At 39.7% G+C, this 22,774-nt stretch overlaps 1 protein-coding gene across 12 annotated transcripts in view; it reads left to right on the top strand.

Annotated features, from left to right (window-relative positions):
- Positions 1-22,774, top strand: part of UPF2 (UPF2 regulator of nonsense mediated mRNA decay) — a gene marked incomplete at its 3' end in the record, with an annotated part of 55,558 nt that overhangs the window by 22,110 nt on the left and 10,674 nt on the right. For 7 of the 12 annotated variants that reach the window (XM_083574947.1, XM_083574945.1, XM_083574941.1 and 4 more), the window contains exons 4-17: positions 1,801-1,961; positions 2,253-2,450; positions 2,826-2,975; positions 8,164-8,267; positions 8,924-9,009; positions 9,653-9,761; positions 12,508-12,621; positions 12,983-13,099; positions 14,617-14,802; positions 15,779-15,982; positions 16,440-16,715; positions 18,339-18,522; positions 20,216-20,355; positions 20,838-20,942. In XM_083574947.1, the coding sequence (XP_083431073.1) occupies positions 1,801-1,961; positions 2,253-2,450; positions 2,826-2,975; positions 8,164-8,267; positions 8,924-9,009; positions 9,653-9,761; positions 12,508-12,621; positions 12,983-13,099; positions 14,617-14,802; positions 15,779-15,982; positions 16,440-16,715; positions 18,339-18,522; positions 20,216-20,355; positions 20,838-20,942 (2,134 nt within the window). Of the gene's footprint in view, positions 1-1,800; positions 1,962-2,252; positions 2,451-2,825; positions 2,976-5,461; positions 5,525-8,163; positions 8,268-8,923; positions 9,010-9,652; positions 9,762-12,507; positions 12,622-12,982; positions 13,100-14,616; positions 14,803-15,778; positions 15,983-16,439; positions 16,716-18,338; positions 18,523-20,215; positions 20,356-20,837; positions 20,943-22,774 lie in introns of all 12 variants that reach the window. The other 5 variants (XM_083574944.1, XM_083574940.1, XM_083574949.1 and 2 more) reach the window with 1 other exon arrangement.

Below are 22,774 nucleotides of genomic sequence, written 5' to 3'. Positions count from 1 at the left end.
TCCCTTGATCTAGATGCTATACTCCTATTGATGCAGCCCAGAATTGCATTGGCTTTTTTAGCTGCCGCGTCACACTGTTGGCTCATGTCAAGAGGCAGAGGAACCAGAGACCAAATTGCAAACATGCGCTGGATTATGGAGAAAGCTAGAGAGTTCCAGAAAGACATCTACTTCTGCTTCATTGACTATGCAAAAGCCTTTGTGTCGACCACAGCAAATTATGGCAAGTTCTTAAAGAAATGGGAGTGCCTGATCACTTCATCTGTCTCCTGAGAAATCTGTATGTGGTACAAGAAGCTACAGTTAGAACTGGATATGGAACAACTGATTGGTTCAAAATTGGGAAAGGAGTACGACAAGGCTATATATTGTCTCCCTGCTTATTTAACTTATATGCAGAATTCATCATGCGAAAGGCTGGGCTGGATGAATCCCTAGCCGGAATTAAGATTGCCGGAAGAAATATCAACAACCTCAGATATGCAGATGACACAACCTTGATGACAGAAAGTGAGGAGGAATTAAAGAACCTTTTATTGAGGGTGAAAGAGGAGAGCACAAAATATGGTCTGAAGCTCAACATCAAAAAAACGAAGATCATGGCCACTGGTCCCATCACCTCCTGGCAAATAGAAGGGGAAGAAATGGAGGCAGTGAGAGATTTTACTTTCTTGGGCTCCATGATCACAGCAGATGGTGACAGCCACAAAATTAAAAGACGCCTGCTTCTTGGGAGAAAAGCAATGACAAACCTAGACAGCATCCTAAAAAGTAGAGACATCACCTTGCCAACAAAGGTCCGTATAGTAAAAGCTATGGTTTTCCCAGTAGTGATGTATGGAAGTGAGAGCTGGACCATAAAGAAGGCTGGTCGCTGAAGAATTTATGCTTTTGAATTATGGTGCTGGAGGAGACTCTTGAGAGTCCCATGGACTACAAGAAGATCAAATGTATCCATTCTTAAGGAAATCAGTCCTGAGTGCTCACTAGAAGGACAGATCGTGAAGCTGAGGCTCCAATACTTTGGCCACCTGATGAGAAGAGAAGACTCCCTGGAAAAGACCCTGATGTTGGGAAAGATGGAGGGCACAAGGAGAAGGGGACGACAGAGGATGAGATGGTTGGACGGTGTTCTCGAAGCCACCAGCATGAGCTTGACCAAACTGCGGGAGGCAGTGGAAGACAGGAGTGCCTGGCGTACTCTGGTCCATGAGGTCACGAAGAGGTGGACACGACTAAACGACTAAACAACAATAACAACAACTGGACTTGATCACATCCATTCCTTTTCTTCCCCATGTCTCCCTCCTATTATTTGTCCCATTATTGAAATTTATATTTCAGCCTCCAGGGTTCTAGCTATGCTTGCATAACTTTTAAGTACAATCATTGTTTTAGCCAAAATATGGGGTATAATTTGAAAATAAAAGCGAATCAATACTATAAGTAGTAATAGCCATGAGAAAGTGAAGAATGCGAATTTATTTTATTTCAAAGGTATTGATACGGAGCAGCTTACAAATAGGTTGCTGCTGAAAACGTATGGCTTCAAAGAAAACATTTTTTGCTCTTACTGATCATATACTGATCTTTTTCTTTAAAGATTGCAAAGCAGCTTTATCCTCCCTTTTTATGGGCTCAGTAATACGATTTTTAATAGTCAAATATTTGTTGATGTTGAATATTCTTAATGGATTTTAACTCTGGATTATTCTAAGAAGAATTAAAATCTAGAGTTACAATTGTTTGTTCATACTTGGAATCTTCATTGCTCTCTTTTTTCTTGGTTTATATTTCTAGGCGTATTCTGCACTCTAAAGGAGAGTTGAGTGAAGATCGGCATAAGCAGTATGAAGAATTTGCTATGTCCTATCAAAAGTTGTTGGCAAACTCCCAGTCTTTAGCTGATCTCCTGGATGAAAATATGCCTGATCTCCCACAGGATAAACCAGTGCCTGAAGGTATGGAATTTCCTAGTTCAGAAGGCAAACTTTTTAGTTCTGATGGAAACACAAAAGCATATTAATAGCTATTCCCCCCCCTTTTTTTGAGAATGAAAACAAAGCAAAGTGAGCAACTTCTTGTGATCATTTTGTTGCTTTCCTCCTAGTATTTCTTCTTGGTGTGTCTGTTCTTTACTTTGCAATCCCCACTGATTTCATCCCCATGTATATTAGAAGGAATTATGTGACAAACTGATACAGATACTGAAATCTGCTGTAATACATAACATTCTGCTTTTTATATTCCAGAACATGGGCCTGGCATTGACATTTTTACCCCAGGCAAACCTGGTGAATATGATTTGGAGGGGGGCATCTGGGAGGATGAAGATGCTCGAAACTTCTATGAGAACCTAATTGATTTAAAAGCATTTGTGCCGGCTATTTTGTTCAAGGATAACGAAAAATGTTCCCAGATTAAGGACTCTGGTAAAGATGATTCTAGAGGTACATTTTTATTTTTTTTGCAACATTGTTTTAGAAGTTGTGATAGAGAGGGTAGTAGCATTGTATCCTGATACGTGTATATGCTAGCTCTGCAGCACAAGTGTATCTTCTTAACAAATTGCACTTTGCTATTACGATACCTATGCCTACTGAGAAATCACATGAAAACTTTATTTTCTTGGAGGAGTAAGAACAGTGCTTAAAACTTATTGAAAAATGAAGCTGTTCTAAGAGGCAGTTTAAGTGTCAGGGATTAAAGAGACACTCGCTCTCTGTATTATATTTTCTTCAGAAACTGTAAACTATGAACATGGAGGGTCAAAGGGCCAGGTAAAAATTGGGAAAAGTATGTACATCTTACTATTTTTAAAACAGAGTTAAAAGAAACTAAAGAAAACAAAGATGTGTCTGGTACTGATGAGCTGGAGTTGGACCTGGAGAATCTGGACATTAATGATGATGCTCTTGAGTTAGACTGTGGTGATGAAGCAGAAGATCTCACAAAAAAGCTTCTTGATGAACAAGGTAAAAATAATATGGGGAGGTATATTTTTGTCTTTATTAGTTTTCCTAAATTGAATTTATTACCGAGCCAATCTATAGCAATGCGTATAATTTTTTTCACGGTATTGACAAAACTGTGGATACGCTACTTCATTTTGGAAGCATTTGCGATTGTGCACAATAGTACTTTCATCCACTCTGTTACATGACCTCTTTTTAGTGTTTCCACGACCAAAGATGCTTCTATGCCTCAGCCAGGGAATTGCTTTCAGTGAACTAATCTTCATTACTACTAGGGCATGCTGTCAGTAATACTTGTTCCCTGTAATTTGATATCATTGCCTGTCAGCAGAAAAATTGCTCCTTGGCAAGGGTTCATTAATAATGCCAAGGGAGCATGTTCTTAGTGGGACGCGGGTGGCGCTGTGGGTAAAACCTCAGTGCCTAGGACTTGCCGATTGCATGGTCGGCGGTTCGAATCCCCGCGGTGGGGTGAGCTCCCGTCTTTCGGTCCCAGCTCCTGCCCACCTAGCAGTTTGAAAGCACTCCTAAGTGCAAGTAGATAAATAGGTATCGCTTTATAGCGGGAAGGTAAACGGCGTTTCCGTGTGCTGTGCTGGTGCAGGCTCGCCAGAGCAGCTTCATCACGCTGGCCACGTGACCCGGAAGTGTCTGCGGACAGCGCTGGCCCCCGGCCTCTTAAGTGAGATGGGCGCACAACCCTAGAGTCGGACACGACTGGCCCGTATGGGCAGGGGTACCTTTACCTTTACCTTTTAGCATGTTCTGCTTCCTTCCACAACCCAGCGGTGGCATACCTAGATGTGGTAAACAGCTGTTGAAACTGGTGCAGGCTATTTTCTATATTATTGAATTGATGTGAGATTTTCCACTGAGAAGCATGGGAAATTTTGTTTCTAATGAGTAATGATTACTCAGCTGTTGAAAACAATATATCTTCTTGATGTAGAAAGCAATAAGATTTTGTTTGATCTTATCAAAGTGTTACCACATTTTCCCATTAAGATAGCCATTTGCATGGCTTTTTATTAACATCCAGTTAGCATGGGACAGTAAACCAAACATGGCTAAGTATGGACGTACAAGTGTGCAGGTACTCAAAACAGAAATCCTGTCCACTTTGCTCCTCCCCTGCTCCTCCTCCTGCTGCCGCCATGCTTTCGGTCACTCCAGACAAACCACAAACTGCAGCCAAGGTTTCTTTTTGGATTACCAGTCTTGGTTTGTCTAAAGTGAAACAAACATCAAGCCTGGGTTCAGATGTACTGTTAAGCCAAGCAATGGCTTAGCTCCCGGTAACAGCAGCAGAAGGACCAGGGGAGGAATAAAGTGTCTGGGATTTCTTCTGTGAGTACCTGCATGCTTCTGTGCCCATGCTTAGCCATGGTTTGGGTCAGTGCTACTTGTGAACCAAGCCACTATAAATCTTACTATAGAGAAAGCCTTTTTGGATTAAGTGAATTCCAATTCCAGTTTTGCTGTCAAAAGTTGTTTTCCTGAAATAGTTCTCTGCTAGCTATAGCCTCGTTTTCCAGGGTAAATGGCAATTGTTGAGGAACTTAATCATGTTTGGAGGATAGTATTCACAAACTTGCTGCCTAGCCTTGCACAAGTCACATTGTCTTAACTTTAGTTCTCCTGTGTATGGAATATGAATTATATAGTGACCTACCTTGCAAGGCTGTTAGGGTGAATGAGATTGGTTGTGAAGCACTTTGTGTGGTTAAAAGTGTAATGACATCTGTGTATGAGTGAGAGAAAGCAGATGAGGGGCAGGGAGAGAACAATAATTCAATTCTGTTCATTGAATTCTCTCCCAAATTGTAAAATAATACTAAAAATCTACTAAATTGTGTGGATATTTGACCTGCTGATAACATGGTGGTGGTTGTCTTTAAATAAGAAGCAACCCATTGCTTTGAACACTTCTCAGTCTGGCTTAAGATTCAAATTTTAGGATATTCATCTCAGCACTGTTTATTTTTCACATAGTTTATTGGTGATAGTGAAAATAGAATATTAATACAGTGGTGCCTCGCAAGACGAAATTAATTCGTTCCACGAGTCTTTTCGTCTTGCAATGTTTTTCGTCTTGCGAAGCACGGTCCGTCGCAACTGCGCCTCTTCAAGTGGCTTTAAGAAAAAAGCGAACAAACTCGCAAGACGTTTTCATCTTGCGAAGCAAGCCCATAGGGAAAATCGTCTAGCGAAGCAACGCAAAAACCGAAAAACCCTTTCGTCTTGTGCGTTTTTCGTTTTGCGAGGCATTTGTCTTGCGAGGCACCACTGTATGCTTTATACCCCAATATACTTTAAATAAAAACCCTGATTGCATACTATTAATATGGAAAGTAACATGAACTTGGGGAGGGAACATCTACATAAAGGAAGAGGAAATTATTTCTTTCATAATAAAGATTTTCTTCTGTGTCATGTTTTGTTATGGGTGTGTTTAAATTTTTTTGTTCTATTTTTAATATGATTAGGCAAGAAACAGGGAGCAGATAGCACCGGAGCTGAAAATAGTGACGGAAAGCAAGCTGCACGAAGTGAGTTTATAGGTGGTGCCTAAGGAGAAGAAGCCGCTTAAAGCAGATAAGCTTATAGGGGGTAGGGAGCAGATAGAAGTTCTAGGCAGAGTGACTCATGCCAAATTATCTGTAACTAGAGGCGTTTTAGATAAGTGCTGTGTCAGGCTTCTATATGGGAGCAAAACAAAATACTTAAAATGGTTAAGAAAAATGGTTCAGACCCTGCTGATAATCAAATTAACTTAGGGGTGAACTTGAAATACTAGTTCCTGTAGGTAGCCAATGATGATTTTGTGTTCTGGCTGCCACTTTGAACACATTCCTCTTGGAAAGCACCTAGAAGTTAATGTAAAGCTTAAGTGAAAACAGAAGGAAATTTTTCAGTGAGGACTGAGACAAACCTCACCCAAATGTAAATTGTGTTTTTGGTCACACCAACTAACTTGCCACATAAAAGGTAAACTTTTTAGACTCACCACATTTATCAGAAATGAAAACCTTACTTTTTAAAAGATTGCTTATGAATCTGAGTTCAGAAACCCAACCAGGGTCACTGAAAATCCAGAGAGGGTAAAGATTTTCTTCTAAGACAATGAAATACCATATTTCACTGCATACTGGTTGCCACCGCATAATAGTTGCACCACCCTTTTTTGGACTCCGAAAATGGTCCCAGAGCATTCCCCGCATAATGGTTGCAGGGTAACTTCTAAGGCTCCACTAAGCCTCAAGCCACCCCCGCCCCGGCTTCCCTCCCACCTCGCCATCTCAGCCATGAGCTCCTAGGGGGAGCGGAGCAGGCGGGAATGTTTCTCCCCATTCTCCTGCTGCTGCTTTTTATCACTGTTTCAGCGGGAATTGATGCTGGGGACAACTGGGCCACGTGGGCTGAGGGAAGATGGTGGCGGCCCCCAGCAGGCCTGGCCACAGCTGCTGCCGTCGCCCCTCGTTTGCTGTTCCTATGGCATTCCTTACGAAACTTCCTGTCCGAATTTGAATGGCTGTTCCGCTCTTGCAATACAAAGTATAGGGCGGTTTTGTTCACTGTACAGATTCTGATAGATGAGTGACGCTGCTGCGTCTCAATAGGCTGGACAAGAGAACATATGCACAAGGGAGGCTTCATTTTTACTGAAAGGTACACTAGTGTCTTTCTGTTTTCTCTCCTCATGGTCCCAATAACAACAGTGACTTTGTCTCTGGCTCTCCCTTGCTCTCCCTGCGCTGCCAGCCCAGCTCCTCAGATCCACCTGCTGTTGTCCCCACTTTATTCTTTGCATAATGGTCGCACTTTCATATTTCCCCATGTAATAGTCGCACCCCCCTTTTTGAAAGGAAAAATCAGCACAAAAAATGCGACCATTACACGCTGAAATGCGGTTTCAGCAGTGGTTCAGATAACATGTGAGGGTAATCTGGTTTTTAAAATGGCTAATTTAGTTTATTATAAAAAACATTTTTAAAACATTGTAACCATTGTAAGTTTAATACGATGCAGGCAGCAAGACCTCTCCCCTCCCCTGAGTCAAGACAGGATTGGGGAAGGCAGGTTGGGAGATGACATATTTTGCCTGTCAAAGCAAACCAAAATTTGTGGGCCCCTCTTCGTATCACATAAAGTTTGAAGGGGCAACTCTTTGTTTCAGTGTCTGCCTTAAAACTCCTAAATGCTTTTCAAAAATGCGGCCTAAATGCTGAAATAGTTCTACACATTAGTTAATTTTCCATCTTCCTTACCTGTGAGATCTATTTGCAGTCCAATCCATAGTGTATATAGTCTGACTAGGCGGCATTAGTTTTCATAACAGTAGGAGAAGTGTTGTGGATGAGCATGTAAGATCTGTCTGTATTAGATAGTATTTAGGTAATGGGAACCAAGTTTCTTTAAAAAATATATGTGCTGTCTGGAGGTGAGAGAATTGACTGTGGCTTAAACCTACTGAGAGTACAAATCGTTGCTCTAGGAAAGGAGACTTGATTTCTGAATTCTCTGTAATCTAATCCTTTGCTATTGGAAAGTATAATGAAACGAGACTGGGAGCCGCATAGAAAGCCTAGGCGGGCAACCCCTGCTCTAGAGGGTTGGTAATTGGGTTCATGGAAGAATCTTTCCCTTGGTGTTTAAAAGGCCACTTTCAATTTCAAACCTGAAACCAGAAACGGGTGGTGATATCAAAGCTTCCCAGGACTGGAACTCTGAGGAATCCACAAACCTAGATGCAAATGGGACTTTGGTTCCCAAAAAGTCTCTGTTGTCACTCTCAGTTCTACTAGGAGAGGACAAATATAGATCTCTTTGGTCTTCATAGGTTAGTTCTTCTTGCCTACTCGTGCCTCTTGTATGTGTCCTTCTTTGCTGTTGCTAATGAAAGTAGCACTGAACTTTGCTGTCTCTTCTATGTGCATTTCAAATCTACTTTGCCCCATTTCTATTTTATCTTTCCCTTCAAAGATGTTACTAGGGAATGGCCTATAGGGATTGACCATTTTTCTTATGTTTATTTCCTCATTGAAAAAGTGTGATTCACTTCCCTAAGGTGAGTGATTATATAGGACTTGCAAGCATACTTGAACAGTTAATGTATCATTACTACAGTGTGTGAGAGCTTTTAGTTTCTCTCGTTTGTTTATTTTTTATTTTTTATTTAAATGGCTAGAACAAGAAGATGAAGAAGCCAGTACCGGGTCACATTTGAAGCTTATAGTAGATGCTTTTCTTCAGCAGCTCCCAAACTGTGTAAATAGAGACCTAATAGACAAGGTACAGTAAACTTGTGGTGTTTCTCCTTTATATCCATAAGTTGGTTATTGGATGTTGATATAATCTGTTAGATAGTTTTACTGTTATATGCCACTCTTACACCCACTGTTAATATGGTAAGATGCAAATATACAGTATAGCATAAATTCGGTGAATGTTGGCAGTAACAATTCCAAATAAATTTTGTAAAAAATGTCCTAAAATTTGAGAGACATTGGTGAACACTGCTAGCCATATACTTCAGTTTGTCAGCATTTCTTTCTTGGACTTAAACCCGTGAATTGTGTACCAATTAGCTCAGGTGCTCATAAATTGACCTGGATATTTGCCAGCAGTTACAGTTCTAATCTACAGAGCAGACACATTCTGACGTGGCTGTGGCTTTATTGGCAAATAAATGTGTATATAGACTATTCAAAAGCAATATTCTATTCTTCCAAGTGAACTGTGATTGACTTAATTAAAAAATGGTTGGACCACCAGAAGTCAAATGAAATGACATAACAGATGTGATCTTGCCCAGGGACTGCCAATTGGCCTTCTTAAGGATGAAAGAAACTATTGTTTCCCATGTGTAGAAGAGTATGTGACACTCTTTCTTTTCACATTTTAAATAATCTGTGTATTGTCAGATTTAAGTGCCTTTCTTCTTGCAGGCAGCAATGGATTTTTGCATGAACATGAATACAAAAGCAAATAGGCGGAAGTTGGTTCGTGCTCTCTTCATAGTTCCTCGTCAAAGGTAAGTGTTGATGTAAATGTCATATTAATGGTCATGGCAGAGATACCTTAAGTAACAGGGACAGCAAACAATGGTTTAAGCTAAAATGACCTCCCAAAGCAGCAGGAGCATGGTAAACAAACACACATAGATGCCATATCTAATACAAACAGATGCCACTGTTTAGTCATTAATTAACCCTAGCAAGAATAAAAGGCTTTCAAACATCATCTTCCAACAGGTAACTGGATTAAATATTGTCACATTTCATCCCTCCCTTATGAGAGTTTCATACCCCACCCTAGTATTTAGACAAATGTGGATTTTATGAAGTTAAATAGGCAGTGTTTGTGGACTCTATGAAGTTAAATAGGCAGTGAACTCTAGAAATGGCATTTCAATAGTGGCATTTGAATATTTTCAGAACAGGTGAGCAGATGTGATTCTATTCATTTCTTTTCCACCCTCATGCATGTAGTTCTGTATAGTCAAAGAAATATGATCAACATCTGTAGGTAAAAAAAAAGATATTCCTTCCAAGAAGGTAGCTGAATGTACATGTATAAATATATCAGAAGTACACTTACAAAACAGAACAGTTAGAACTTTAATATTTTTCTATATAAAATAATGCTATATTGCATGTGTAACCTTTTGTTTGCAGGCTGGATTTGCTACCATTTTATGCACGGCTGGTTGGCACATTACATCCTTGTATGTCTGATGTAGCAGAGGATCTCTGTTCCATGCTAAAAGGTGACTTCAGATTCCATGTAAGTTTCTATTTGTTTTTCATCTCACAGATTCATTTAGGAAATGTTTTAAAATACAACAGTGTGAAAAGTTAAAAGTAATAATGCTGACAGTGTCATAATGGAATATGATGATGCTGTTTTATCGAGTAAGACTCAGTTTGTGAGAGTAAGTTTTCAAGGTATTACTCAATAAACTGATGTCTGACCAGCAATATGTATATTTGTGAACAGACATATAATAGTTGTACCTAACAAGAGAATGGGTTTTGTTATAGATGTTAATCTTCAGAATATCCTAAGACCGGATGTCTTTTGTTACCTTCATCTAGTTCACCAGCTACGGCCTCAGCACTGTAGCCCATGCATTGGTAACCTTAAGGCTAGGTTACTGTAATGCTCTTTATGTGGGGCTGCCTTTGGGTCTGGTTTAGAAGCTCCAGCTGGTATAGAATGCTTCAGCCAGATTTCTAATGGGAGCGGGAGTTGCGTTCCAGGTCATTGCATGCCTGTTCTGCCCCCTTCCGGGGCTGAAAGTGACACACATGGTGGTGGTCGTGTGTCAATTGGACACATGCAAAATGATCACTGCCTGTATAGCAGCTTGATCACTGAGATAATCTGCAGGAGCTTCTTTGGTCATTCCCCAAGTTGGTGAGGCTTGTTTGACAACAACAAGAAATTGAGTCTTTAGTGTCATCGGGCCAGTCTGTGGAATACTTAGCCTATAGAGACTCAGCAAGTGCCTTTTGTGCCAGCTATTAAACTCTTGCTGAAAACTTTTCTGCCAGGCTGAAGCATCCCCTACAATAGTCTGTTGATAGAATTGTAGAGTTGGAATGGACTGTGAGAGCCATCTAGTCCAACCCCCTGCAAATGCAGGAATCCTTTGTCCAATGTGGGGCTGGAACCCACAACCCTGTGTTTAAGAGTCTCATGCTTTACTGACTGAGCTGTTGATTTGAGCTGCTTTTAATTTATTTTTGCTTTTAATTTGTTTTTAACTTACTGCTATTTTATTATTTGGTTTCTTTGATTTGTTGTAAATCACTGTGATATATATTTATGATACAGTGCTATATGTGTATATATTAGATATAGATATATGTGAGATTTCCATGAGGCAGTGTTTTTTACCTGTGGTCTGGAAACCTCCAGAGGTTCTCAGGAGCTCAGTGAAAATGCTACAGAGTTCTATGATGCGTGCACTGTATGCAGAAAATGCAACCTATCTGCTAGTTTAAATCTGGAAGTTTAAAATAGAAAAACCAGTTGCCTTTACAGCAGTTCATGTAACTGCAGTCCTCCGCTTCCAGCAAAGAGCTTCATTGGACCACGTCAACAAAGGAGATATGCAGCAGTTGCATTTCTAATCTGAAATATTCTCACGTATCCTCTCATGTGATACCCCAAAAGTATGACACCTCAAACTGGTACTAAAAAAAGAGAGATTTTGTTGAACAATGAATTCTTAGAAAACTCCAAGGATGATATATTTGAACAATTTAATAACATAAAAGTGTTGATGAATACAGAATGCTAAATCAAATCAATAAATGCCTCTGCTCTTGCGTGGTTTTGTAATTGTGCATTTTTGTATATCATAAAGCAGTCATTCTTCAAAAATACCCCCACCCCAAATAAACAGGTATGTAATAAAAATATAATTTGGCCAGAGAGAGTCATCTTTAATTTTTAGTGATTCACCTGGCCACTTCACTATAAGTTAAGAACTAACTTAAGAAATTAAAAGTCTTGAGGATGATATTACTGTTATAAAGAGTACCAATATGATGATAACTCTACTGATTAAATCTGCAGGCCAATCTTATAAAGATATTTGTCGCATTAACTTTTAGTACTAATGTGACTATTGGCTGGGACTTGGAGTACCAGGACCATCTCCTGGTGGTGCTTATTACCTATTTAAACAGCAAACTCCTGTGCCATATCTCAATCTGCTTTTGAAAGTCCACTTGATTTCTACTTAGCATAGAGAGCTACTGCTAATGAAGCACAAGCCCAATACTCCTGGGACATGTGAAACTCGATGTATACTTCTTTGGATTCTGGCCATTGTGTTTCAATATCCCACCAATAAATTGGATTTAAAATTGGTTATTTTATGCAATCTTTCACCTGTTCATGAACAAAGAGGCAGGACTATTTGGGCCTCGGCAGTCCTGCATGCGTAGAATCTGGCACCAAGAGGGAAATCTTGAGAATGTCATCTGTCACTCAGAAACATTTGGGAAGAATGGAGGAGCATAATTCCATAGTTCCTGATGCAAATATATCCACATATCATTTGTTTGCCATCATTGTGAATTTTGAACCCATGTTTTTAGAAACGTCCAAACATTATTTATAGGACTCTTTCTTTGATTGTAATTCAGTTAACTCATTGAAATCCTCCAGAAAAAGAACTGAATATTTTAGCCATATCCCTGAAAATATTATACTGATTTTATTATTGGCATCCTAAATACATCCAGTGTCAATTTTTATACCAAAAAACACTGTTTTAATTTTATTTTTTAAAACTGCCTTAACTGAAGTAATAAAGCCAGATTTCAATTTAACAATTAAGGCTATTCTCAAACCATTCTTCTGCTTCTCCTTGTACTGCACTCCCCCAGCCCCTTGTTGCACTCTGGCGAGTGTGCACCCATGCACATGAAAATAGACAGCTGCATATCTGTTGTGGGCAATAACATATTAATTCGTTGCATACTAAAAGTAAATCTTCCTGTATTCCTATGTTTAGGTGAGAAAGAAGGACCAGATCAACATTGAAACAAAGAATAAAACTGTGCGATTCATTGGTGAACTTACTAAGTTTAAAATGTTCTCCAAAAGTGACACTCTGCATTGCTTAAAGGTTGGTGCTCATGTACACTGAGGATCAGTTCACATCCCCTTTTTCTTTTATTTTCCTGGCATACTCAGAGGTTCTCTATACAAAGCTTGTGTCGCAATATACTTTTTATAATGGCAGAGGGAATAATTGGGTGTGATCGACAGTAGGTGTGGTTGTATTACCATTCAGTGTATATTATCATTTAATGTATATTTTTAAGAATTGGAATTCCATCACTATAGATAAGATGTGATGAAGCTGTGCTGCCACTTTAAGAATTTCACATTTTACTTTAGCCCCAAACAAGGTTGATTTTGAGCCCACTCTGAATACTCTGATAAATTAGTATGAAAGGCATTCTAAATGTAATTTGTTTCCACAGATGCTCTTGTCTGACTTCTCTCATCACCATATTGAAATGGCATGTACATTGTTGGAGACTTGTGGTCGATTCCTGTTCAGATCTCCAGAATCTCATTTGAGAACTAGTGTCCTTTTGGTAAGAATAATTTTTTTAGAGAGCTGTTTTTAAAACATAAACATAACAGCCTGCTGGGTGAGGCCAATGGCCCATCTAGTCCAGTCTCCTGTTCTTACTAAGTGGGCTAAGCACATGCAGTCCCTGAGCACGAGAGTGCTCTCCCTCCTGCAGTTTCCAGCAGCTGGCGTCCAGAAGTATTGCTGCTTCTGAGCATAGCCATCGTAGTTTGTGGCCATCACTGCCTCCTGTGGCCATCACTGAGCATAGCCACCAAGTTTGTGGCCATCACTGCCTCCTGTGGGAGCAAGTTCTATAGTTAAGCCCTGTGCTGTGTGAACAAGCACTTTCTTTTAGCTGTTCTGAATCTTCCAACATTCAGCTTCATTGAATTTGTGAGAGGGAGAACAATGTTTTCTCTCCGTGCCATGCAAAAATTTATAAACTTCCATCATGTCACCTCTTATTCGTCTTTTCTCTAAACTAAAAAGTCCCCAAACACTTCTGCCTTTCCTCAAGTTGTTCTTTGACAACTCTTTCAAAGCCATAGCATAGTTACAATAAAATGTTCTAAGATATGATTCTAATGCTTAGCAGGTGGTGGGCTAGTTCCTGTGGCAGAAGAGACGCTTCCCTACCCAGTGTAACACATTTTATTTTATGCAGTCTGTCCTTGGGGGCAAAGTCACACAAATCAGCTTTCTCCTCCTACGAGTCTCTGCCTGGAACATCCACATATATTACAGGATAAGGGTTTGTGTAGGGGTCGGCAACCTAAGCCCATGGGCCGGAAGCAACCCACGGAGGGGTCGGCAACCTAAGGCCCATGGGCCGGAAGCAGCCCCCGAGCCGCCCCTGAACCGAGTTGCCCGCTCAAGCGAGTCCCCGCTCGCTGTGATAAACGGGGACTCTCTTCCATGGCTCCGGAAATTGCTTCTGCGCATGCCCAGACACTGGAAATCGCGTCTTCACATGTCCGCGGCGCCGGAAATTGCTTGTGTGCAGGTGCGATTTTTTTTTGCATCTGGGCATGTGCAGAAGTGATTTCCGGTGTCATGCTGCGCCAGTTTGGCCCACAGAGGATCTCCGCGGGAGTGATCCAGCCCATGCCCGGCAAGCCTTGCCGACCCCTGGGTTTGTGGGTTGAGATTTGTGGCAGTTGCTTACTGACAGCGAGAATTGGCTCCCCCTTTGGTAGCCATCTGAACTGGCGCAAGAACTTCAGCGGAGAATTATATGCTTAGCTATCAGCAGCCTTGGTGGGCAGAAAGCACAAGGAGCAAGGATATGTGTCTTACCTTCCTACATTATCAAATTATAGTTAAAAATATAGGGCTGCACATTCAGCAATAGTTGTTAGAGGTGCAATGTAGGAAAGCTAAGTAGATTTTAGCTTGTGAGCCAGATAATATTTCACAGTATGATTTTCTTGGTAGAAAATAGGTTTTGGCTTTTGCTTTAGCTAGAAGAACAAAACAAATGGTTCTTATGAAAACTTAGTATGTCTGCACAGGGTGATTATTTCTCTTTGTTTCCAGGAACAAATGATGCGAAAGAAACAAGCAATGCACCTGGATGCACGCTATGTCACCATGGTGGAAAATGCCTACTACTACTGCAATCCTCCTCCCGCTGAGAAAACAGTGAAAAAGAAACGCCCTCCTCTCCAGGAGTATATTCGGAAGCTCCTTTATAAGGATCTCTCCAAAGTCACTACTGAGAAGGTGCGTTCTCTCCAATCTTGGTGGGTTTCCCCAAAAACCATTATCCAGGAATAAAATAATGGAATTTTATCCTAGAATAACTTCTAAAGCATGAAATCTAAAGTACATAGGATTTTAAATTCAATTTTTCCTGTTTTAATTTTTTTTAAATGAATGAGATTATCAGGGAAGTAAGCTGAAGGACGCTAAAATGAATGGGAAAGTGCAGATCAGATAGCTAACTTCAAACTAATACACCTGAATATTGTCTTGAATATTAAATTACATTAAAGTACTTAAGTCATCAGGAGCAATATGTTGAGTATATCATGTAAAGATTTACTTAAAGCAAAGATTCTTACCTTTGTTAAGTTTAGCACCTAGACTTTGAAAATAAGCCTGCAAAAACTACTTGTCTGTAGCATTCTACAAGCCCGCCTGTTTCTCTGCAGCATACTAATGCGTTTGTGGCACATCTATCAGCATGATAGTTTTAAAAAAAGAACTTTTACAAATGTTCTGCCTGTGGAAACATATCAGCTTTCCCTCAGGTACTGTTATGGGGCTTCTCTTGCTCTTCCCCAAGCAAATTTCAGGGGTGGGGAGAAGGGGGAAATCCTGTTGTGCAAGCAGAATCCCTTCCACAGGGCTGCTTCCGGTGGGGTTCTTTATGTGAACTCTCTCTTTACTCTCTTGGCAGCTTACAATGAGTTGGGAGTCCTTTCTTGGCTTCAGTCCTTTCTTCAAGGGATGAATGGGAAATCCTTTCCAGCATGACTAAAGACAGCAGTAGCACTTTTATATGATGGGTTGATATGTCGGCTCTGAGTGTGTGTGTGTTAAGATAAGAGGTCACAATGAACTATGGGTACCCCAAAGTACTTTTTTCTTCGGGGGAGGGGGAGTAATTTTACTTAGTAGTCAACATATATGTATGTAAAGCATCCAACTTTGTTTTTTTTCTTTTTGAGTTAAGTTTCTTTAAAATCTTGTTCAGGTCCTGAGACAGATGCGCAAATTGCCCTGGCATGACCCTGAAGTGAAAGACTATGTTATATGTTGTATGATCAACATCTGGAATGTGAAATACAATAGTATTCACTGTGTAGCCAACCTTTTAGCAGGACTGGTACTTTACCAAGAGGATGTTGGAATTCATGTTGTGGATGGTGTCCTAGAGGATATTCGGCTAGGAATGGAGGTAAAAAACTTTTAGGTTTTTCTATGTGAAATAGAACATAGTACAAAACATTTAAAAAGAAGTTTAGAAGGTTGAGGAAGGATGCACTAAGTAAAAAAGCACGGTAGGAGTTGACATGGTTGTTTTATAGCATCGTTGTCCTTGACATAAATGGCTAGACTGGATTGGTAGTTCTTAGGACAAGTTTTCATTGGTTAACTGATAAAGTGAGGTGCATGTGAGATACTGAGGGATGGAGAGGCCTGGATCAAAATTCTCTAATCTGCATGTTTACACTGCACTTCACTTAATTATGCTAATTTATCATGAACAGTAGTGCAGGCAGCCACACTGTTGCCTCCATCTTTACAGCTTTTGCTTAATCATAGTACATTATGAGGCCTCTGCAGGGTATTGAACTTCATCTAGTGTTTAAGAAGTGTATGTTAACATGTCAGTGGTATTTTGTTTGCTGAAGGTTAATCAGCCAAAATTTAACCAGCGGAGGATCAGCAGTGCCAAGTTCCTGGGTGAACTGTACAATTACAGAATGGTAGAGTCGGCAGTAATATTTCGAACTCTGTACTCCTTTACATCATTTGGTGTGAATTCGGATGGTACATCTAGCCCACTTGATCCTCCAGAACATCTTTTCCGCATTCGACTGGTGTGTACCATCCTTGACACTTGTGGGCAATACTTTGACAGAGGATCCAGCAAACGGAAACTTGACTGCTTCCTGGTCTATTTCCAGGTAGGAACAAGCTTCATCTTTCCCAGTCACCAAATTTGTCTCTTACATATTACTTATTTATTATTTTATTTGAAGTAGGCATACCCCTCACAAAGTAACATGTAGAAATGCGAGTACTATTAAGATGTATTTGGATGGTCACCAGAAGAATGTTATTTATTAAATTTGTTAGGCGCTTTATCTTGCCCAGGGCAACCTAAAGCGACTTACAACCAACCAAACAGACAGACCCCCCACAGCAACAACATAGATACATTAAAGCCAAGAAGAAAAAGAAATATATTAAAGACATATCATCCACTTCTAAAGGGTCACAGATAATTACAGACCAAAGGCCTAGCTATAGAGGAAAGTTTTTGCCTGGTGCCTAAAGCCTTATAATAATGGTGCTAGGCAAGCCTCCCTTCCACAATCGGGAGCCACTGCAGAAAAGGCCTGTTCTTGCGTTGCCACTCTCTGGACTTCTTGTTGAGGGAGATACTTGAAGAAGGATCTCAAATGATGATTGGAGGGTCTGGGTCGGTCCACATGTGGAGAGGTGATCCTTGAAGTCTTGCAGTCCTGAACCATTTTAGGCTTTATAGGTCAAAACCAGCACTTAGAATCGGGCCCAGAAACTAATAGGCAGCCAGTGCAGGCAAGCCAGGATTGGCATTATATGCTCAAACCATATTTCTCCAGTTAGCAACCTTGCCACTGAATTCTGCACCAGCTGAGGCTTCTGAACCGTCTTCAGAGGCAGCCCTATGTATATTGCATAGACAAGAGAAGTTAGACTATTCCTGTCCAGATAGGAGCGCAGTTGGGTAACCAGACGAAGTAAGAGTTGCAGAATAAAAAAGTTGAATGAAAAGGGTAGAAAGGAGTTAACTATCAGGAGGAAAATAAAATTGGGTTAAATCTGACCGACACTAGGTGGTATTTATGCCACATTTGTTCAGCAGTGCAAATTAGGTGAAGAAGGCATGATTGAAGAGTAATCCCATGTTGAAAGGAGAAGAATTATAGGGACAAAACAAAATCAATGAGAGAGACAAGAGAAGTTAATAAAACAATTAAATGAAGAAGAAACTGTAGTATCAACAGTGCATTCCGTCAATAGTTGGCAAAGTAAAACTGATCTCAAAAACACTGTAAAATGTTATTGAAATGGGAAACAAAAGATGAATTGGTTAAATCAGCTATGATACACTAGGCTAAAGATTTTGGTCATAATATTGATATGACCCCATGTGAACTACTGTGGAGAGTGAATATGAAATATACAGCCTGTTTTACTTTAAAGGAAAATTACATGAAAATTATATGCAGGTGGCATTTAATGCCAAATAAATTGGTAAGGATGTTTAAGACTATGTCAAATAAATGCTGGAAGTGTAAAAATAATGAAGGGACGTTTCTTCATATGTGGCGGACATGTGAAAAAGCTAAAGGCTTTTGGGAAACTACATAATAAAATGAAAAAGATATTTAAGCTGGTTATTCCCCCCAAAGCTTGAAGTTTTTCTCCTAGGGATAAGTTAGCCTTGTTCCTTGTTTTAGCTTTGTATGTTAAGATCTGAATTTCACTAGACTAATTCTAGTGGTTGCCTATCTGTTTTGCAATTATCTGTGTCTTTCCAGAGGTATGTTTGGTGGAAGAAAAGCCTGGATGTTTGGACAAAAGATCACCCGTTCCCTATAGACATTGACTATATGATCAGTGATACATTAGAATTACTGAGACCAAAGATAAAACTGTGCAATTCCCTGGAAGAATCTGTTAGGCAGGTACAAGAACTGGAAAGGGAATTCTTAATCAAACTAGGTAAGAATGCTACATCAAGAATGAAAGGAACTGAAATCATTGTTGTCTGTTTCTGCATTTTTTGGCTATATAGTACAGTACTTTCTGTAACTTGAATAAATTTTTAGGATAAGTGAGTATGTACTTGACTCATTCTAGAATTTTGAAATATGTTATGAGGACTGTAGCAACATATAGTGAGGATGGGGATGCAGGCTGGTCTGTGAATCTGTTCCTGGTATAAATTAGTATTTACAGTGGTACCTCGGGTTACAGACGCTTCAGGTTACAGACTCCTCTAACCTAGAAATAGTACCACAGGTTAAGAACTTTGCTTCAGGATGAGAACAGAAATTGTGCGGCGGCAGCGGGAGGCCCCATTAGCTAAAGTGGTACCTCAGGTTTAGAACAGTTTCAGGTTAAGAACAGACCTCCAGAATGAATTCAGTTCTTAACCTGAGGTACCACTGTACCGTCATTTGCATGGTCTGACCTGTGTGTTGTGCTACTTCTAATGTGCAGAGATCTTTTGTTCCTTTATCTTTCCCAGAAGGATTAAGTTCTCTGTAGAATCAGAATGTAACATAAATAATAATCTTGTAGATTGATAAAAACTACATTTAGCAAGAAACCGGAATAATTTTTACTAGGAATGGTATCAGATAATATTCCCAAAAACAAAACTAGGCTATTTATGTATGCAGCGTCAGCACCAAGGGTTATAGTGGCAAAACAGTGGAAAGATAAAAATACACCCACTAAAGAGGAATGGGTAGTCAAATTGTGCGAGTACTTGGAGCTCGCAAAGCTGACAGATGCAATAAGAGAGAAACCTAAAAAATTGGTGAAAGAAGAATGGGAATGTTTAAATAATTATTTAGGGGACAAGGGCTCAGCAAGAAAGATCTGGCTATGTTTAGAATGATACCGCATAGAGAAATGCTCCCTGATACCAAGATGAGGGATTCCTTTGGAATGCAGATAGAGATAATTGATAAGAATAATGATCTGTTGTGAGCTTGACGGAAGTGTACAATAGATGAGCTTTCCTGCTTTGGCTCATCTTCCTTTTTCTTTTTTCCCCCTTCTATTTTTCTTTTTTCTTTTCTTTTATCTTTCCCATAGTTGCCTATGTTCTGTATCATGTACTTCAATATTTTTTGTAGTCTTTTTTTAGTTTTTTTTCATTACTATTAAGGAATTTTCCTTTGTAATTTTGGTTGTCTATATTTATATGTACCTGTTTAAAGCAAAACAAAAGTTAAAAAAAAGAAAAGGAAAAAAATAACCTTGCATTTAATATCAACTCTCACAACCCCTTTTTCTGTTAGATAATTGCGTAATTCCTTTGATGCATTCCACATTTTGATCACATGCTTAGTGCTGGCAAAAAAACTATAAAAAGCAAGTAAAAATCAAGTAACAAAAGCCATTATTATTGTGGTTCTCTGTTAAAAAATTAGGGCAAGCATCTATCAAAAGAAAATAGTAATGTTGGTTGATGGGACAGTAAAATGTCCTGAGAATTGTTCATAAACTTAGCTTGACCCTTTGCATGTATCTCTTAAGTAAAACTGCAGTCCTGACCTTAGTTACTTGGGAGTGAATAGCCACTGGTTTCAGTAGTCCTTACAAGTACATGTGTGTTGGATCTCAGACACGGTCAGAATTCTTTCTAATGCCACTCATTAATAATTCTTATTTCCTTTCTTAGGCCTTGTGAATGACAAGGACTCTAAAGAGTCAATTACTGAGGGAGAGAACCTTGAGGAAGATGATGAGGAGGAAGAAGGTGGAGTTGAGATAGAAGAGCAATCTGGAAATGAAAGTGAAATAAATGAGCCAGAGGAGGAGGTATTCTTTTTTCACCATTAATTTACTAAGCTACAATTTGAGGGGCTGGGCTGTGTAACTGTTGCCAATCATAATGAGTAATTACCAGTTGAGGCTCCAAATATCAAAGATGGAGGTAACCTGGTAGTTATTGTGCTCAAGGTCCTTCTACTGCCGCCGATAAGTATGATTTTATTATGGGAACTGCAAAGTTGTGTTCTGTTTGCCGGACCCACTTGGAGTCTCTTGGAGCTCTGGTCATTTATTAAGTAGGGTAGAAGGGGGGTAAATGAGTTTCTGAACTTGAATGAACATATGCATGCCATGCACAGTGCAACTGGTTCTGAGTGAGCTTCACTCACCATCAACAGGCTAAGCAGAACTGAAATGACCATGGAGGAGAGATTTCTGAGACAGTGTAAATTTAAGTGTGTGTATATGTTAATCAGTTTCATTAAAACATGGTTTATGATCATGCATTAAAACTCCAGTAAACATTTCAGGAGGGCTCTGATAATGATGACGAAGAGGGAGAAGAGGAGGAAGAAGAAAATACTGATTATCTCACAGACTCTAATAAGGAAAATGAAACTGATGAAGAAAATACTGTATGTATTGCTGTACTATTTATTTCTTTAAAACATTTCTTATAAACATTCATTAGAAGGTCAATTAGTGGTCTCAATCCACAGCAAGCCACATAAGTACTGTAGGCTTGATATTAATGACCAGCAAATGCCTGGATGAACAAAACAAATAAGTCTTTAGCAAGCACCAAAGCATCCAAGTTGGTGCTTGCCATATTCCAAAAGCTGAGTTCCACAACAGAAAACACCCTCCCCCAGATTACCGCAAGATGAATTTCAGCAGACTGACTCATCTGAAGGTCTCTATGAACAGCTACATCTATTGAGAGGCTTTCTCTCAGATAACCTAGTCCTAAGTTGTTAAGACAACAACCAACACCAACACCTTAAACTTGGCCAGGTGGATTGGCAGCCACTTCAGTTCTTCTTGAAATGGGTAGCAACCTCCCCACTTCATCCTACATTCTGGAGCAGATTCCAACTTTAAGATGAAACTCGCATACCAAAAGCACTGTGCACACTGCATTCAAGTGTGGCTTGTGCCACACCACACATCATGGTTTACTGTTTCAGCAGTATTACATGGACAAGAGTCCACAAGCCCAAGCAAAACATTGGACTTGAACTCTTTCCCCCTCTGTTCTCTTACTCTTGTGCTGCCAGGAAAAGGACTTCCATTGAATTTAGTGTTCATTCAAAAAATCTTGCTGAGCATTACATAAAACCAGGAGTTCTGCTTTAAAACGGTGGTTGGTTACTAAACGAATCAATTTCAAATCATGGGTTATGAAGCTGGCTTTTTAAACCACTGTTTGTTGTAAGCCAAGATCCCTGGCTCTTAGGTAAGACAAAGCTGAGATTCTTTACAGGTAGGTAGCCGTGTTGGTTTGCTGTAGTTGAAACAAAATAAAAAAAATTATTCCAGTAGCACCTTAGAGACCAACTAAGTTTGTTATTGGTATGAGATTTTGTGTGCATGCACACTTCTTCAGGTATCTGAAGAAGTGTGCATTCACACGAAAGCTCATACCAATATGGTCTCTAAGGTGCTACTGGAAGAATTTTTTTATTCTGAGATTCTTTGCAAGTGAATCTAAACTTGGCAGAACCCCTGTACACCCTGTACACAGTGCAGAGAAGAACTCAAGCACATGTCAAACAGGTGCATGCAAACTTAGTGCATGCAAACCAGGCCATTAAGTACGTAGGTGTTAATATTAATTAGTTTACTTTGGATTATCAATTCACACAAATTCATATGAATATCAAGTTACGAAGATGTAACTGATGTTTGGCTCTAGACTGGATTTATCAGAAACCTACAAAATGCCTACCGTAGAAGTCTTGTGTTATGGAAGAGCATTGTTGTTGTTGTTTAGTCGTGTCCAACTCTTCGTGACCCCATGGACCAGAGCATTAATTAAAACAAATAGTACCTCATAGAATTGGTCACATTACCCTGCAACGAAATTTACTGTTGTATTGCCAGCTGTTGTATTGGCAACATCTATGCATAGGATCTGAAGCTAAGACTTTATGAGAACAAATACATAGTGCAGCTCCTTTATTTGTAATTTAAAAGAAGGGGCAGCTAAAGGAAACTTAAAATTGTGCTTCAACTAACTCAACTTCCTGTATTAGAAACTAATCTGCAAAGTAGCCTTGTTTTCTGAGAGATACAAGTGGTGTCCCTTTTATAAAGCAAGCATATTTCCTCCCCTATCTGAAGCCAAGTGTGTGTTGTGGAGAAAGCCCAATATGAAACCTACATAACTAAAAGTAAGAATTTAGCATTAAACCTAATAGTTAGAACTAGAAAGCCTTAATTATAGTGAGAGCTTGTAATTGTACTA

This window comes from Podarcis filfolensis (genome assembly GCF_964270895.1).
Source record: "Podarcis filfolensis genome assembly, chromosome: 10".
NCBI lineage: Eukaryota > Metazoa > Chordata > Lepidosauria > Squamata > Lacertidae > Podarcis > Podarcis filfolensis.
Note: the sequence above shows the minus strand (reverse complement) of the source record. Positions and strands in the feature narration are given on the sequence as shown.